Below are 19,645 nucleotides of genomic sequence, written 5' to 3'. Positions count from 1 at the left end.
AAGCCTACATGTTTTTGGAACATTATTGAATCCACTGTAGATGTCTTCAGCGCGTTCCTGCGCTCACTGATGGTGGTCATTATTCACTCATTATTCTCATTATAAACAAGGTCAAAACTTTTCCAAAAATCAGACTTTGCTTTAGTTGCTGGTGCAACCAAAACGTAATCGCCAGAGGCAAGCCTCCGTTACACCAAAGGTTACACCTACTCAGCATCCATTTTCGCATCTTTCTCGCGCTAATCGAAACACATCACATGACTGCTCATGCCGTTGAACACTCACCACCACCAGTAAAACTAGACACTATAACACTATAAACACTATAATTTAGCACCAGTATCTAATTCAAATTTTACAAAATAAAATGTATTGTACAAGTTATAAATAATAAATAATATAAACATATGTAATTTATATATTATAAATAATTTATAAATAGTTTAAATAATAATGAAATGATTTATATAAACACAAATACAATTATTTAAATAAACAATTTAAATGTGAATATAAATTATATCAAGTCATAAAAATTGAATTATAAAAATAATATATAAAATTATATAAATAATTATTTAAAATATAAATATAATTATATAGGAGCACCACTGTGTAATTTACATTCAAAGCATATTATTTTGCACAAAAAGATAAATGTAAAATATATATGGTGTAAATAAAAAGCAATGGTTTAATAATAAGTTAAATAGTTTGTCTGCACTGGATTTCAAATGAATCTGTGAAAATAAATAAACAGCAAACATAAATATTTAATTGCAATTATTATTATTAGTTTATTTTTATAGTAAAATATAAAAAAATATATAACATTGCAATAATTATATATAACATATATATGACATTAAAAATTAACTATAAAATTATGGTATTTTAAGTGGTGAGTTCTTTCAAATAATTATCTTAACTAACTGATTCACTAAAATGAATCAGGTTTACCAATGCAATGTAAAACATGTAGTTACGTTAGTAGCACTATGTTTTGTTAGTTATTCCCCAACAGCTGAAGATCAGTGATACAGAAGCAGTCACTAATGTGGTACCCTTTCAAAACCTTTTTGTACCTATTAGGTTCTAATATGTACACTTTAAGTACTAATATGTACCTTTAAAGTACCCTTTAGGTACAAATATCTACCTTGTGGAAAAAGTACCACCCCAGTGACAGCTGTTGTACCTTTATTTCTGAGACTGTGGTGGAAGTGAAGTAATGGGCATCATAAAATTGAGTCGTACAAGGTGTACTGCACATTTCATAGTTGTTGTTGTTTTTTTTCACCCCAGTTTTCTCTCCTTCTTTATGTGGAGGGAATAAAAGCCATCAGAGGAGACTTTCATCTTGGTAGGCCCATGCGACAGATAATCTTTCTGTCCTCTGCAACATTTCCACTCCAGTTCCTATCCACTCCAGATGTATTTGCTCTCTGCACCTGCTCGTGTCCCGTTAAGATTTAAACAGCAAACACAGAATGCCCAAGATAACCTGCACGCAGGGGCTTTTGGAGACACTTTACTCCCTCTACATTATTTTAAAAGAGCAGATCTGAGCGCTGCGCCACCACTCGAGTGAGACGCGATTATCTGTTGCGATCCCTCTGCATCGCACCGCGGCCATTCATCTCTCTCACACACACATGCAAAGGCCTGATCTGAATTTAAGGATTTTGGCAGGTCTGACTGTAGCATCTGCGTTGTGACTTCCTCTGATGAATTGCTCTCTGCCTTATGGAATCCTGCTCTTCGTCAAAGGCATTACTGTGTATCACTGCACCCTTTTTGATGTCGCACATGTACGTCTGCTTTATTTCTGACGTAGTGTTAAGTCTTTAAACATGCTTAGAGTCTGTGGTTAAAATCTGTGGCAATAGATTTTTCGTCTGTCTGTTTTTCCTAAAAATGTTTTGGGAGGAACAAAAATAGACACAAATCAGTTCGTTTACATATAGGAAGAGTGTGGCACTATAAGATGAATGTGTATATTAGCGTAATTTAGACTAGGAAGAATTTTATGAGAAATGTTGATATTTAGATTTTTGATTGCAGACGTTTGTGTTTTGGCAAAGCTGAGCTCAGTTTGAGAAATTTGGTATTTTTTCTCTGGATATAAATATGAAAAACAAGACTTTAGAAGTCTTTACTTGATAGTTGCTGATTAAGAGAAAAAATATATTAAAGATCCAATCTTACATAATACACAAACACTACCGTTGAAAAAAAACATTGTTAAATGTTTTTATGTTTTGTTAGAAGTATCTTATGCTTACTAAGGATGCATTTTTAGTTAAATTCACTAAAAGCAGTAATATTGTGAAATATTATTGCAATTCAAAATAACTGTCATCAATGTTAAAAACAGTTGGTTAATATTTTTGTTGAAACCATTATACTTTTTTCAGGCGTGGTTTGATCAACAGAAAGTTCAAAAGAACAGCATTTATCTGAAATAGAAATATTTTGTGCCATTATAAATGTGTTTACTGTCACCTGAATAGAAGTTTAAAAAAGGGGGAAATTATTGAGATTTCTTCTAAAATAATCACTGTTTTTAAGCATGTGTCCTCTCTGCCATTGGTCAAACAAACTCATAGTCCCGCCTTAAACTTGCCCCACTGGTTGAGACTGAAGAAGTATTTTTACAGTTGGAATTTTATACAAATGCATTTCATTTGGCCTCTCAATGTAATGACCCTAATTCGCTCCCTCTCAGGCCAGTAAATCCGAGCCCTCAGGACGCGACGGGCTCATGCGACAGGCTGTATATTAAACACAGTAACACAGTGTTTGCATTCTGCCTGTCAGGATTCTATTATGGAGTGTGCTGCGTTCCTTGTTTTGATACAGTGGTAATTTAAAGAGCATCTTAATTGACTTGATTTCTTCCTGCATGCACTGCAGTGAGCCTTGTTGCTTTATTGGGCCACACACAATGTGCCAAGTTCAATTTTACCATTCATAATGAATGCAGTCGTGCCATTCAAATGCAGCCATAAGCACACAGCAGATAAGAATTTAATTAAATGTAGATTAAAACCAAACAGGAAAACACACTGGCTGATAATTTTTTATCACATCCCCTGGTCATATTTTTTCCTCCTCCTTCGCACTTTCAACTTGTTCTTCCTTGGGCTACAGGAATCTCTCTCTCTCTCTCTCTTTCTGTCTCCCTCTATCGCTTTGCAAAGCAGCAAAAGTGGAAGCACCTTGTGCATCTGGCTTTTGGTGCCCTGAGATTGAATGGAAATGTGAGACAGGGAGCGGTCGCAGGTTTAATCAGCGGCGGGAAGGAGAAATGAGGGGCAGGAAGAGAAGTGGTGAATAACACAAACTTAACATGAGGCGAATACACGCACAAACAAAATGTCATAGTGACATGTCTGCTGTTTCTGCTGGCTGGGGAAAATGTGACCTCAGCACATGTATAAAGGGCTGAAGTGTGTTGTGAACATGTGAAAAGTAAAATACCTGTTTTACACTGACGCATAGCTGCAAATGCACCATGCATTTTATATTATTGTCATTTTGGCATTAAAGCATCATGTTTTTACATAAACAGTGGCTCCATAAATTATTGAGACATTTTATATATATATATATATATATATATATATATATATATATATATATATATACATATATATATATATATATATATATATATATATATACATATATATATATATATATACATATATATATATATATATATACATATATATATATATATATATATATATAAATGTGTGTGTGTGAGAGAGAGAGAGAATGTGTGAGTCTAATGTAGTTTTTAATTCCCTTATATAATATAATTATAAATAATTATAAAAAAAAAAAAAAAAAAAAGATTTACTTTAATTCAACTTTTTTTTTTTTGAGACCTTTAAGCAATGGCATTTTTTTTTTTTTTTACACATTTTTTACACTTGGTTTTGTTATACTGTATAATGTAATGATTCGGCCATTTTTACGCATATAAAGCAAATAAATACAATTTATAATTAATTCAGTTGTCTTTATTCGCTGTATATAGAGCAAATTAAGTCAATTTATATTTCATTTATTTTGATAACAATATAAACGTATTAACCATTGTGTTTTATGTGACTCAGAGTTTTTAATCTGTATAAAATGTGATGAATTGTTGAGTGTTTTGTAGAAGTGGTTGACTGGTCTAGCGCGAGGAGTTTAGCAGATGTTTTGCGCTCATTAAAATGTTCCTGTATTCAGCATATCCTGAGCTACAGTGTATGTTTGTGTCTTAAAAAAAGCAGAACGCTCCCCATCTGGCGCATTTATCCCTGTAAATATTTTGGGATATATTTGGGTTTGTTTTTGACACCTTTCCAAACTCTTTTGCCATTTTGTGTCATTTTCCAAAGCATGCTGCAAAGTGAAGCCATTCAACGCATATCGAGAATGATTTTAATGATGCTGTAGACATCAGCGGGAAGGATTTTCATTTCAGAACAGTCCTTTTACTGCTTTATTTCTTCTCCTGGGATGGCTGTCTTGTCTCTCACACACACACACACGCGCGCGCGCGCACACACACACACACACACACACCAGCTGAAGTGGGCACACCCTGGCACAGTGTTTCCACCAGTGCCCGTTCCACGTTTGCTGTGGATGCCAGGGCTGGTGTGTGCTGTGGTGAGACCCAGTGAATCTGTTCCACTCTATTACCCTCATGCCTGCCGCCCACCTTTACTGTGGGGAAAAGAGCAATTTCCTGTCGCAGTCTGTTTGATCAAGTGCTAAACCCTTATGATCAATAGAGAGGCAGATGTCAGCTCCAGATGGCCATGTGGCAGTACCTGGGGCAGTGGACGGGCCGTGCCAGGACGACAGCATGGGACTGGGCAAGGGCAGCAGTGTCCTCCCTCCGCACCAGCCGAAAAACGCAATTAGATCCTTCAGCCGCTGACTGTTTATTTCAGACGCTTGAAGCGACGGCGGGCATAATTAGCTCATGCTTTGCGCAATTGTGGAATTACAGAAGGGTTGTGGTGCAGGAATTCGGGTTTCTCAGGAAGCATTGTAGGTGATGTCTTTCTACGCCATTAGCATTACAAAATGCAGTTGCAAAAATAATAATTATCACTATTAAATTTAATTATGTACATAAACAGATGATGATTATAATGGTAATGATAAATATTTGTGTTGTTTTAAATATATAGACATATATATATAAATTACAATTGTACTGTAAAATTCATATTATTATTATTATTTTATTTGTTTGGGAACCCAATTAAACTGAATAATTTATTAAATCATAATAATACATTATTAATAATTATTATTTTAATTCAAATTACAAGAATAAAGCCAGAAATGTATTGCTGTAAATTACACTTGTACAATTATATTATGTAATTACACAAATTATTATTTGATAATTATAATGACAACTTTATTTGACACCACAGGTATACATTAATATCTTAAATTATGTCATACGAACCCTCAACCTTTAAACATATATAAACTTAAACTTATATAAGTGCTTTTATTTTGGCTCCCACATTTCTTTTAAAACGATCAGATATCTATACAGTTATTTAATTAAATGAAGGTCTTTGGTTTTGATAATTGCATTGACCTATAACATGATTATCGAACAACCCATTTATTTATTTAAATTTTTCTTTGGATATAATTCATTATTAGCTTTTCATCAACACACAAACCCCATGCAGTTCCCTCATGAACCCCCAGGGGTACGCAAACCCCCATTTGGGAAACCCTGTCTTACAGTATATATATTAAAAAAAAAGATACACCTTATCCCAGTGGAAGTGCATTCTCTTTTCCTAGAATGCACTTCCACTGTGAGAAATCTTTGTCAGCTCTCCTCCTGTGATTTGTCCATGTCCTAGCGATCCGTCATCTTCCAAAACGATTGACAGGTGCATCAATCTGGCTCAATCTCCCATGAAAAAATGCCACTGCCAGACGGCCTGAGTCGAGGTTTCCAAAGAGAAGAAGGAGCCATTTTTCCAGGCCGTGCATTTGCATGAGGGCAAGCATCCACAGGCCCATGTGGCACGGGGACGGAGCCATGTTGGAAGAGAGCGGTCCCGCTGGAGCCCGGCCGTTCACCTGCTCCCCAGCATGGAGCATGCTGGGAAGGGGACGCGGGCCACCGACCACAGCTGGGGGTCTGCTGTGCAACTCAACACTACCGCTCCCCGCTGCCACGAAGGCGTGACGTCCCATTAACACTGATGGTCAAAACGGGTGGCATGTGTGTGTCCCTCCCAGCGGGGGCCACAGTAAACACATGTCGACTAGCCGCAACCAATACGCAGTAACCTGACGAAGTGAGCACTGCTCTCGGCGATAACGTTTGCTCAACACTCTTTTTAACTCTTAGAGTTTCAAATCTGCATTCAGAATAATAAGATTTTTCATGATGATTGAGCTAATCCATGAAAAAGTAGATCAAATTCTATACAAAATTTTTTCATAATGATGCATGTACAAAAAATGTGTAATTTCAGGCCAAATATATTATTTTCCGCTGTGTGATGCTTGCTTTTCTTCCATAAATGCTTTTGCAACATTCATGTGATGTGTAAACAGAGTTTGGGCTTGACGTTAAACTGATGAGCGGATGTGTTTTTAATGCTAATTCTCATCACAGCTGCTGCTGTAAACACAACAAATGAAAGCTTTTGTCAGTCTGATTCTCAAATATGCAAATGAAAAGTACTTCTAAAGGGATTTGTCAAAATCAGCTTTTAATCATTAAATAAACATCAAATTTTGACTATTATACATCATTCAGTATTATAAACATTTCTGTATCTGATCAGTTTTTTTTAACTAAACAAAAACTAATGTTTTGAGATGACATTTGGAATATTGAAAAGAAATGTCAAATTTCTTTTGTTCTGTCATTGCAGATAACTCAGGAATTACTGTACTCTGCCATACTCTGTACTGTACTGCATTTCACACCACAACATAGCAGTCTACTGTATTACACTTACACTACTCACTACTGTACTGCATTACATTTATACTTTATATGGTAATACAGCTACTGTCATTTGATTTACTCTCATTCACAAATGTGCATCCCATCTGTAAAGAATGTAAGCATGTGTACAATAATTCTCATGGTGTCAGTCATGTATGATTCTTAAAATACTGTAAAAACTGTCACTATAACACATGGCTGAAATGCTTAAAAAAACCTGTCTTTTCAGGGAACTGTGGAGGGGACAAGTAGCTGTGTAACTGAGACTGGTCTAGTGTGTTTTGGGATGAGCAGAGAGAGCGCTTATAGGTTGGATCTGGATAACAGTATGGGAACAGTGCCCCCTTATGGCCATACACATTGATTGTTGACATTGAGACAGGACATATCAGTCTTATATCAGACTCTTTTGAGACTTCCTGTATTTGTTTGTTTAGTTTTTTCTTACAGTAACTGAGGTTCAATATGTAGGTGTGCATTCACATGTAGTTCAAAATTAGTGTTAGCAAGGGACAATATTTTATTGCTGTACTGAGTCCAATCCTTTTTTTTTTTTTTTTTTTGAAGCCAGCATGAAATGCAACCCATTTTACTTCCATCGGATGTATTTCCAAGTGAAACACAATACTCAACTAGAAGAAAATGTAGGGAGCCAATTGATTTTATCCAATGGGAATTGGTTGAATTAGAAATTATTGCGTGTGATAAATAAATTGTCTTTGCATGTAGTGAATGAATTACTGAATGTCTTAAGGTAAAGCCGCCCGGATTTTCTTGAAAGATGACACAATTTAATCATCAAATACACCTTTATAGACACAAAATATAAAGGATGCATTTGCCTTCTTTTGTCCAGATTAATTATTGGCAGTGTCATTTATTGCAAAGTGTTAAGGTTTGTGCTCCACACTGCCGTTACGGCCTCTGTTGCAGCCGTTTGTCTGGACAGATGGGAGAAACAAACACGGATAAGTTTAACTATGCATTTTACGGCAAACTAGTAAAGTCTTTCACTGTTTACACATGCAAACATTTGAGTAGTTGTCATCCGGCCAGTTCATTAGCCAACCCTTCTGTCAGCTTTTGCCACAAAAAGACAGAAAGAGAAAGCAAATGAGAGCTAGAAAGGCTTGTTTTGTGCTTTTACAACATGGTCGATCTTTTAAAGTGATCATTCAAAGTGCTCATGTCGTGTGTGTTAGTCGCTTCTGAGGGCTTCAGTCTGTGGCTCATCCTGGAGTGTTTGATTAGAACGGCACAGACTTACACATGTAATTGCATAATGCTGAACCCTCCTTTAATTCCTTTAAGTGAACATCTTTAAGTGTTTAAAAGCATCATTAATGTGAAAAAAGGGGGGAGTTTAGGCTGTGAGGACAAGCCTGCACTAATGGATTCTATAGCATGAGATTGTATGAAAAGAACCTTTTTTTAAGTTATCTGGAATGTGTACAGGATACCGGGTTTTGATTGTTTTAATGAAGCAGCTGGCATATTGTGTGTTCTTAATTCCTCCATTGTTTTTGGAATATGTCATAGTTCTTTATTCTTTTATCAGGTGCGCTGCAGGAGGACAGAGACAATAGGCTTCAGTGCGACTGCATTGGCCACGGCACAAAGGCCTTCTGCTGCACACAGCTCACAGGCAAAAGCAGCATCGCACTGGCTACACTTTTCAGCCAGGGTCCCGTGTCTCCTGCGCGTGCACTCTCGCTTTAGAGCCGCCCATCGACCAGTGTATTTCAGTGTGTGAACTTGCCATGACACAGACAGGAAGTCTCCATCTGAACTGTAGAAGTTTGACTCTTTAACCCTGCGAGCTGCGAGTTAAGTTGAGGAGGAGAATTGGTTGGAAATGTTTCTACACTAATTTAATTTAAAAGAGGCTGGCCTGACCATCCATACCTGCGAAGGGTTTGAGGAATCCTTTTGTTCATCGCTGCATGAAGTTACACTTTGGTTGACATAGTATACTGGCATATTACTCTTATTGTTCTGCAGTATTTAGAAGACCATGCACTCTATGCAAATTATCTGCTTCATTTGTCAAAAAAATAAGTGCAGTATACAGTAAAGAGTCCGTGTATTTCCAGTGTGATGGATGGTAACATCATGCATTTTTTTTCTCTTTTTTCACTAGACTGACAAAAGTTAAGAATGTTTTAACAAATTTTATTAAAAATGCAAACCTTTTCTTTCCAAGATGATAACTGGCATCTGTGTTTTTTTAACTGGTAGGTTGCAAGTATGTTCTGATTTATTATAAATCAATTCTGTATTTCTTTAATCATTTTAGAGGGGTCATGAACTGCCTTTTTTATTATTTTGTACTGCTCTCTGAGGTCCACTTATAATGTTCTCAAGAGTTTTACATCAAAAACATCATAATTTAGTAATAATAGGCTATTTTCTGTCCTGTTTTGACCCCCTCATCAGAACGCTCTGTTTGAATCGGCATGGTGGATTATAGACTCAGAAGTAAATGCCCACTGCTCTGATTGGCTAACAATTGTGTGTGTTTGACAGTCTATATCCTTCATAGATGGATTCCTACTGATGTGTTTTAAAAAATAAAGTTCATCCACTCTTTCCTAATGTTGGGATCAGAAAGAAGGCAATGTAAAGACTGTGTTTTTGCATAACTTGGTACTGCACAGCGTCTTGTTTTCTTCAGAGCATCTTTATCATTTGATTTCTGTGTATATCTGTTTTTGACTCTCATTATTTACACTACATGCACGAATCGGTGGGTGGGGAAAAAAGGCAGTGATGTAGAAGCAGGCGTTGATCTCTTCTGCGGAGGCGGGGTTTAGCCACACTATTACGTCATAAAGTGCCACATTCCACATCCTGTCATTTGGCAGATTTACTTCAATATAGGCTAATTTTAGACTAATGAGAATGTTTTGAGTTCTGAAAATCACTGGTTATTTTTAGGGTACAATGACATATGTCAAAAGATCAAGGGAATTTTTGTCACCCCTTGAAAATAGAGTATTACAGTGATTATTTAATGCTTTCATCCTAAGATTTCTCTCTTAATGTGTGTTGATTAGCATTTGCACAACTGCTTCTTTTTATTTGACGACTAGTTGTTCAGAAAAGTAGTTGAAAAGTCGATGAATCAGATGACTCACACTGCACTCCAGTATCATTCTTTCAGACCTTTTTCAGGAATTACATTCCCTTCCTATTTCTCTCTTTACCTTCCCAGCAGTTTCTCTGAAAGTGCAGCTCGTCTTCCTCTCTGAAGCTCCATCAGTGTGTTTGCACATCTCTAACAGAGAGCTTTAATTAATTGTTCAGCTTCCCTACTGAAACAATGTTCTAATTCTGCCATTTAGCATCTGCGTATCATAGTTTGTTGTTATCTCGGAAGCCAGAATTTTCTGTAACTAGTCATATTTAAAACATTCAAAACATCTCTTGAATGGCAAATGAAGTGCAGCTGAAATCCTTCCGTGTGCAAAGATAAATGCAATCTGAGCATAAACCCTTCCACTGACTTTCCATCTAACCCCCCTCCCTCCTTTTTCTTTTTCTTTTTTTCTGTCTTTTCTAAATGTATTTAAAATGCTCAAGCAGAGTGTTTGATCTGAACTTGGAATGTTAGATGTACAGTAGACCATCCCTTTAGAGCAACATGATTAATAAAAGATTAATTGTGTAACATCACCACGCAAATTGCAAAGAGAGTGATTTGTTTTCAAACAGGTTTCTGGAATACTTCCTGAATTCAAGTTTTTTGTTTTTTTTTGTATGAATTTATAGCTGTTCATTCTAATAAATGTAGCATTTGTTTTAATAATAAATGGTACATGCAAAAACTACAAAATAAAACTGTATAAAAATGAATTATAAATTATAATTTTAAATATAATATAACAGACCAAAGGTAAAAGATTTGGGGTCCGTAAGATTTTTTATGTTTTTGAAAGAAGTCTCTTATTATCACCAAGGCTGCATTTATTTGATCAAAAAAAAAGAATATAAAAATATGATAATACTGGAATTCTGTGAAATATTAGTTTTCTATTTTAATATATTTTAAAAGTTATTTATTTATTGTGTTGGCCATATTATTACCATAATATAAACATAAAAATAAAATGTATTTGATAACATTGTATAACAATACAACAAGTCTTACAACAAAATAACAAGTCTTTTTTTGTCACTTTCAATTTAATGCATCCTTGCTACATAAGTATTAATTAATATAAATATATATATTACTGGCCCCAAACATTTGAATGTTATAGTGTATATTAAAATGAATATATAAAAATGTGTTGAGTTCAGGTCAAGTAGAAATCTGAACTGATGGTCCAGCAAAAAAAAAAAAAAACCTTCCATGGTTTAATTTTTTTTTTTCTATACTGCAGATTATTTGCTTGTATAGTTTTCTCTGAATATTAAGACAAAAGGGGATAAGCATATTAACATGAATTTTATTAACATCAAATTACACACTTCACCTTTACAGAAGAATGTATTATTTTTTTTTAACTTAGATGCATCATAAAAATGATCAAACTACTACATATTTAAATCAGTTTTTACATGTGAAACTTTTGCATACATTTTTACCCTATGTGTCTAAATGCAGCTGTGATAGTGTGTGGTTTCTTCTGTCATACAGGTGGTCAGTTGTGGTGCACCACGACCAAGAACATGATGGAAGGTGAAGAGCTGGTGGCATTCACAGTGGACTTTGACTCTCGATTGCAGGCGGTCAATCACATGTCTCTCAGTGAGGGCATGTACCCAGCACGCCTTCTGGACACCATCCAGCTCCTGCCCCAGCAAGCTGCCATGGCCTCCATATTACCCACAGCTATAGTCAACAGTAAGCTCTGCTTCTGTATACACACAAACTTTGTAACTGTCCACAGGCATCATAAACATGCCTGCAGCAAATCAAAACTAATAACGGCAACATACTTTTACAATGAAGCGGTCAACTACGATTGAGTCTTGTGTAAAACCTGGCCACAATATTGCTGCATATGGGGTCTCACTTGTTCCCGTGGCTGCACCGTTGAGCTCTCCAATCAATCATTTGAGCCAGTTCAGAATGTGTTACACACACGTATTACAATGAACACAGATTCACAGATTAACTTCTTCTTGGGGGATGTGATGTTCTGCCCTTCAGTTTAGGGGTATAGTAAACATATGTGTGCTCTGACCAACCTTGTAATTGCTAAATTTGTGCCATTTTCCAAATGCTTTGTTTGTTGACTTTATCAGGGAAGTCACGAGTTCAGATTGACACAGAAGATGCTGTTAGCAGATGGTGCAATGTTTTCATTTGCCCTTGAGGAAAGGGCACAAGCCTACTGGAATCATCTCTGTTGCCATGCAACATCACAGCAGAATTGTCATTTAAAACTGCTATTTGAGCCGTGCATGTGAATTGATCATTCAGATGTCCCAAACACTCTTAATGCTCCTTCTGATATATCCCCTACAGGGAATAGATTTGTAAAGAAATCCATTCATGATGCAATTTCATTCAAAATACTACGGATAAAACTCAAAAAAGTGTCAAATTAAACACTTCATCTGAGTTAAACTCAGCAAAACTGTTGGAGCAGTGTTTGTACAGTAGTTTTTCCTTCATGTGCTTGTCTCTGTATTTCAGAGGACATCTTCCCCTGTAAAGCATGTGGGATATGGTACAGGAGTGAGAGGAACCTTCAGGCCCACCTGATGTATTACTGCAGTGGGCGGCAGAGGGACCTTGATAATGTCTCTGAAGAGACTGACAGCAATTCCCACCAAACTCCCAATATCTGCCCTTTCCCACAATGCAACAAGAGCTTCAGCAACCCTCGTGCTCTGGAGATGCACTTGAGCTCACACAGTGGTGAGTATGCTGTACCATAAGTACATTTGCACATTTTGAGAGTTAGAAAAAAAAAATCTCACAATAATTGCACATTAAGTATTTGATCAAAACAAATAAATATATATATACCAAATGCATATATATATATATATATGTATGTATATATGTATCTTTAATATCTGTCTTAATTTTATTTCACTGTTTGGCTGTTCAGTCTAGCCAAACGTCTGCCGTTATGTTTATATTAAAATAAACTGAAATTCTATGTATATTTGCTTGTAAAAGAAAACAAGAAATACGTTTTAGCAAATAATCACCATCAGGCAGTAATATGTGTCTAGGAAATAGACATCCAAAAAGCTACAGCAGCCACAATGTCAAATTAGTGGAAATGCAAGATTAATAAAAACAACTTTTTTCTTTCTCACAGGTGTCAAAATGGAGGAGTCTCTTCCCCCTGGCACCAGCTTGAAATGCACAATCTGTAACTTCACAGCAGATTCACTCCTTACATTCCAGCACCACATCCTTTCACACCTGTCACAGGCAGCCTTCAGATGCAATCACTGCCACATCAGCTTCCAGAACCATAGGGAACTGCTGCAGCATCAAGACTTACATGGACACACTGGGAAGATTCACAGGGAGAGCGACAGCGAGAACTCCCCAAGAGGCGGAGAGGAAAGCCTACAGGCAGTACGAGCAGAACTGTCAGGAAGGAAGGATGTGGTTATGCAAAGTCCCAAGAGCACACCTAATAAGGCAAACAGTCCTGATGGAGAACTCGAAAGACCTGAGAAAAAAACTATCATCGGACTGCAGAAGGGAGAAAGTCACCCAGGAAGCAAGGCTAGTTTCTCTTACACCAGAATCAAGTCAGAACCCTCTAGTCCACGGCTAGCTTCCTCACCGGTCCAGCACAACATGGGACCAACCTTCCCCATGGGTCCATTCTTGTCACAGTTTGCGTTCTCACAGGACATTTCTGTGGTACCACAAGCATCTGAGATTCTAGCAAAAATGTCAGAGCTGGTACATCGCAGGCTACGCCATGGAGGGAACAGCTACCCTCCTGTCATCTACAGTCCTCTCATGCCCAAAGGAGCGACCTGCTTTGAATGCAACATCACCTTCAATAATCTAGACAACTACTTAGTTCACAAGAAGCACTACTGCAACATTCGCTGGCAGCACATGGCAAAGTCTCCAGATTTTTCGAGTGTTCCGGACAAGGTGTCCGGTGCCATAAGTCCAAACAGTGGCCACACTACAGTCGGTATGCTTCCTGGATGCCTTCCATCAGAGACTGAAAGTCATCTTGTGAAAACAGCTTGCTTGAATTCGTCAGTTTTGGATATTATGAACACTGGTGGGAAAGTACCTGAAAAAGACCTTCCTGGGCAAGTAAAGAAGGTTACTACACCAACAGAAGTTGAGGAAAGCCTTGGCGGAAAACAGCCTGAGGTGAAGAGTCCCAGCACGTCTTTGGGGGACGGTGACAATGACCCAAACAAGACCACCTGTGAAGCATGCAACATCACCTTCAGCCGGCATGAAACGTACATGGTTCACAAGCAGTACTATTGCGCCACTCGCCATGACCCACCCATGAAACGCATGTCCACAAAGGTGCCTGCCATGCAGCGGACCATGAGAACACGCAAGCGGAGGAAGATGTACGAGATGTGTCTACCTGACCAAGAGCAGCGGCAGCCCATGGGGCCACAGCCGGGATTCTTAGGTATGCCCATTCTAGGAAATCCCTGTACATCCCAGGAAGTGGTAGAAAGTCTGGCTGACCGCTTCCATCCACGATGTGACATCTTTCCAAGCCTTGTCCCAAAACACTTAGATGCTTCTCTTACTGTCTCCAAGTCTATCCTTGCACCAAAAGGTAACCTTATTGCAGACCCACAGGAACTAGATGCTCCGATAGATCTCAGCAAAAAGTGCTCACCTCTTCCTGACAAGTCGTGCAACTCCCCCAAAAGACTCTTGGACTATCACGAATGTACCGTGTGCAAGATCAGTTTTAACAAAGTGGAGAACTACCTAGCCCATAAACAGAACTTTTGCCCTGTCACAGCTGCTCAGCATGGTGAGATTGGCAGTCTGGAGCAGCCAGTGTTCCCGGGTGTGAAGAGCGAAAGCAATAATTCGGATGACATCTATGACAAGAGTTCTGTGAAATGTGAGAAAAACGGTGGCAACAAGTTAATGGTGCAGAACGGAGGCATGTTCCCACCACACCTCGGACCGGCGCCGGATCTGAAAGCTTTCAGTGATGCACCGCTTATGACTTCGAAAGATGAGAACAAGAACATGTTTTTGCCTCACTGTCTCTATCCTGGAGCAATAAAGAAAGTGAAAGGTACAGAGCAAATATCACCATATTTCGGGATAAAAAGTGGCGACTACATGGCAGGGTGTCTTGTTATGCAGGGTGAGGTGGCCGAACAGGAGCGAAGCAGCAATGGCACAAGTGAGACAGGCACAGAACCACCTGCCACCAATGGCTGTCCCCACTCCGGCAAGGAACAGCTGCCCCTACTACCCAAAAACAGGGGCATGGTGATTGTCAATGGTGGTCATAAAGAGGATCGCCAGACACCAGCAACTCCCCAGCAAGAGAATCAGCCTCACAACACCTCATCACCAGAGGAACAAACATCTCCCACATGGGGAGCCGAGAACCCTCCCGACCCAAACGAGAATGTATCGCCCACTTCTAAATCACCCATGGAGGAATCCGTACCTGCCGGAAAAGGCATAAATGGTTCGGCACCACCAGCAGGCAGTGGGAAGTATTGCCGCCTCTGTGACATACAATTCAATAACTTGTCAAACTTTATCACTCACAAGAAGTTTTACTGCTCGTCACATGCTGCCGAGCATGTGAAATGAAATTCGCTCTACTCCCCTCATCTTTTTTTTGGTACACGTTTGTGTCTGAAATAGTGCATCATGCAGTTTTGTATACTGCTTGTGGACAATCAAGAGAGGCTTCTTATTTCGTTATTTTGAAGACAAAAAAAATCCAAGCGTAATATTGGTGCCACTTTCACCTTTTATTTATTTTACAATCAGTATTAATAGGAGTAGTGCTCTTAATTTAAATTCAAAGAAAGTTATATCAGAGTTGTAATGTTAATGTATAGTCATTCTTGTGTAGCAGACATATTGTTTACAATGTATGTTAGGTTCAAGGAGACAATGGGCACAGGATACAAAACTGAAATGAGTTTTAGACCCAACAATAGCTACTGGAGCACTTGTGTATTCTTATTTGCTGGTACAGTTTTTTGCATATGTCAAAATGTCACTTGCAGTATGATTCTCTTGACTTCAGCCTTAAATCATTTTGGAGGGATAACCAGGCACAACGCTGCAGCTCATGTTTTGGCATATACTGTACACATGGCTTTGCATATATATGTTGCTGTTTGTCTGTCTTTTCTTCGACTCTGAAGTGTGTGTTTAAATGAGGATAGCAGCATTCTTGTATAGTACTTGTATTTATGTTTGCTGATACACCTTCTTCCTTTTTAAATATTTGCTCTCAGCGCAATACTTTGTATAAAAAAAAATTAAAAAAAACCATAAGGGAAAAAAAGGAGGGTTATTATGGAAAGCAGTATTATAAAGGGGAAAGAGCAGCTATGACTTACTCCTGAAAAAGAAATTGTACAAAAAGCAGGGTTATCAATGGTGATTATTGATTGGTGGGACGAGACAAGGGAATACTGTAAAAATTATCATTCCAATGTCCTTATGTAAGAAAAATATTTCTTAAAAATGTTGTTGCTATGCATGTATATGGATGGAATAAAATTCCAGATCAGTTGGAAATTTTTATTTTGATGTGGTGTCAATTAAACTTCAATCCTCAGGATAAACAGACCATTTTATTGTCTTTTTTCAGGATGTCTAATGGAAACATTTCCAGGTCTCATCAAAAGGTGAAACGTATAGAGAGAAGGGAGAGAGTATTCCTTTTTTTATACCAAAACAAATTTTATTTTTTAAATGCAACGTTGTTTAAAAAAAGTCCTAGTTTTTTAAGGATTAAATATATATGTTTATATATATATATATAAATATATGTTTTATATATATATATAAAACAGCAAAACATAAAATTTCCATGCCAAATACTGGCGTTAATAGATACTTTTGTGCATACGTTCAACAAGGAGTAGAGCTTGCATACACAATGGTAGATTTCTTACAAAAAAGAAATAAAATAATAATAGATTCAGGACAACTATTGTCTGGTATGACAGCTTTTTTTAATTATTTTCTTTTTTTTTTTTTTTGCACCTTTTGGTATTTAAATAAAGTATTGTTCTTAAGAAATCTGAAAAATGGGTGAAATATGATTGACAAATATGACTTTTTGACAGGTTTCATTTATTTCCAATTTAATTTAATTGCATTAATAAAAAGGCATTTTGACCAGAAAAATGTACAGTTAAATGTAGTTAAATTATGTCTTCAGTAGATAACCAAAATGTAAAATTCATTTAAAATTCATTCAAATATTTAGGCCTCTTGCACCACTGAAGAGAATATGTGGCAGATGCTGGGAAGTAACTGTTAATGATCTGTTTTTATTAAAGAGGCTGCAGAGGAAGCATCTCACTCCTTCTGTTTGTTGGACTGACTTTGTGACTGGCTTATGCAAATGTTTGATAAATGAGGATTGATTTTTGTAGATCATGTTACGATACGCCTCACGAATCTGAATGTGATTGGCATTGGGATAAGAGCACTCCAAAAACTTGCTCTGAAGTTCAGCAACCACCTGACAGTTAATGAGACCTTCAGCAAAGGATTTGGCTCAGATTATAACTAACTAAAGTTCAGAAGTGAAGGCAGAAAGTGGGACTGTGAAAGACACTCACTTGGTTTAGATTTGAAGGAAGCTGAACATCAAAAGGTTCCCCAGTGATCACATGCACAGATGTCTTGCTAGAGAGAGGCTTATATTTGGAGAGCTCTCTGAAGAAGTCAAGGACATTCAAACAGCAGCGTAAATGAAGGCAATTCATACTTCACACTAAATTCGAAGTTGGTCGCATTTGGTCGCTACTTTTTTATCCCTTGGCTAACTGCTACTGTAGTTGGCCAAACTAGTTCTGTTAAGTCACAGTCTTAACATAGCTTTTATTTTTATGCAACTGACCCCTGAACAGAGTGAGAGAGGTGCTTCAGTGCGAGTGGCAAAAATGAAAAGAAAACAATGGCGGACGGAGGATTTGGTTTTCAAGCAAAATGTAAAAGTAAATTAAAAGACCGCTTGACAGACCAGAGAAGGTGAACAAGTTGGTGTATGTCAATAAACGTTACTTATGTTAGTTTATCATTGTACTGTTTTACTGATGTTGTGCTTTTCATTAAGAATAATAATGAATCCGTCTTTCAAGCATTTGTTTTAGTCTTAAAAAGGGAAAGGTGTATAGATGTAAGAGCAACAGATAAAATATTTTCTTGTAAAACGTGACACCAAGATCATGAAATCGAAAGTGAAAGCATCCAAGTAGTGTACTAGGTTCCTCCCTGTCCGCACCTGTGCTCTCGTCATCTCTACTTAATTCCTATACATTTCCTTAAGTCATAATTTGCGCGTTTCATCGTCAGTGCACCGTGTGTGTACGTTATTGTTGCAGTGGAATTTTAATTTTTATATTTCCTGATTTAACTCATTTTCGTTAGTTTTACATCTCAGTTTTTGTCTTTTTTTTTTTTTTTTTTTTGGTTTCTTGTATATTTAATTAACATTTTGTTTTTAAATAAAATTAACATATTTATTAGTTTTTGTCTTTTTTGTCTATATAGTTTTTCTTTTTTCTTTCAGTTTTAGTTATTCTAGTACATTAATATTAACTAAAGCATAATAAAATTTAATCGAAAGCTCATTTCAAGTAATAAATGTAATTAATAGTAATAGATTTAAATAACTATAATAACCCTGTGCAATGCCTTTGCAATGCATATTATATGAAGTGGTATTAAAAATTATTGGAACACTTAAATCACACTTAAAACATATTCAGTTTTTACGGCATTATATTACAAACTAAAAAATTACTGCAGTAAATTTTAATTCACACAGGTGTCCTATCGGAATAATTAACGGGTTTAGATCATCACAATAACTATGAACATATTTCACTAATGAAAGTGTTCAATTCTTGGTTTGAACAGTATTTCTTTTTGGTGCCAGTAAGTTCAGATATTTATCAAACTAATCATTGAAGGTAAAGTCTTACCTCACTAGAGATGCGCTCTCGTTGAGAAAGAATGGGCACGGTTACACAGCAGATATTTCTGACAGGAGAATCACAAGGGGTAAAAATCTAAATAAGCATTGATTTCTATATTGATTTCTTCTTCACTTAATAGCTGAGACAAATGTATTTACATAGACATATATAGAGCCATGACAGCGGTCAAGATGGCTCAAAAGACGTTAGTTGTTCCAATGTTTAATTTTCACTCTTCGGTCATTGTAATATACACGCAGATGTAAAACACTCAGTGACCTCAGACAGACACACTTGAAAGCGTCAAGTCAACACTTGAGTCAACAGCATGAGGGGAGCAGATCCTCTCATGAAGAACAATCCATCATTCTGAGAGACAGAGCAAAATGTCGACAGGCATTTCAAGAGCTGCGATTCCTCTCAGTTAAACATGAAAGCACTATGTAGCCGCTAATTGCTACTTGATTGTCTGTGTTCTTGTGTAAAGAAGTCCTAAGTGAATCCACTGCCAGCACC

General features: G+C 37.1%; 1 protein-coding gene across 4 annotated transcripts in view; it reads left to right on the top strand.

Annotated features, from left to right (window-relative positions):
- The window catches only part of LOC132103358 (zinc finger protein ZFPM2-like), a 149,042-nt gene extending 132,324 nt beyond the window's left edge, over positions 1-16,718 (top strand). For all 4 annotated transcript variants that reach the window (XM_059508405.1, XM_059508403.1, XM_059508404.1 and 1 more), the window contains 3 exons: positions 11,652-11,858; positions 12,657-12,881; positions 13,294-16,718. In XM_059508405.1, the coding sequence (XP_059364388.1) occupies positions 11,652-11,858; positions 12,657-12,881; positions 13,294-15,767 (2,906 nt within the window). In that variant the 3' untranslated portion in view covers positions 15,768-16,718. The remainder of the gene's footprint in view (positions 1-11,651; positions 11,859-12,656; positions 12,882-13,293) is intronic.
- The last annotated feature ends 2,927 nt before the right edge of the window (positions 16,719-19,645 follow it).

Source organism: Carassius carassius, chromosome 24 (assembly GCF_963082965.1).
Source record: "Carassius carassius chromosome 24, fCarCar2.1, whole genome shotgun sequence".
In the NCBI taxonomy this organism is placed as follows: Eukaryota; Metazoa; Chordata; class Actinopteri; order Cypriniformes; family Cyprinidae; genus Carassius; species Carassius carassius.
This window is presented reverse-complemented; position numbering and strand designations above follow the sequence as displayed.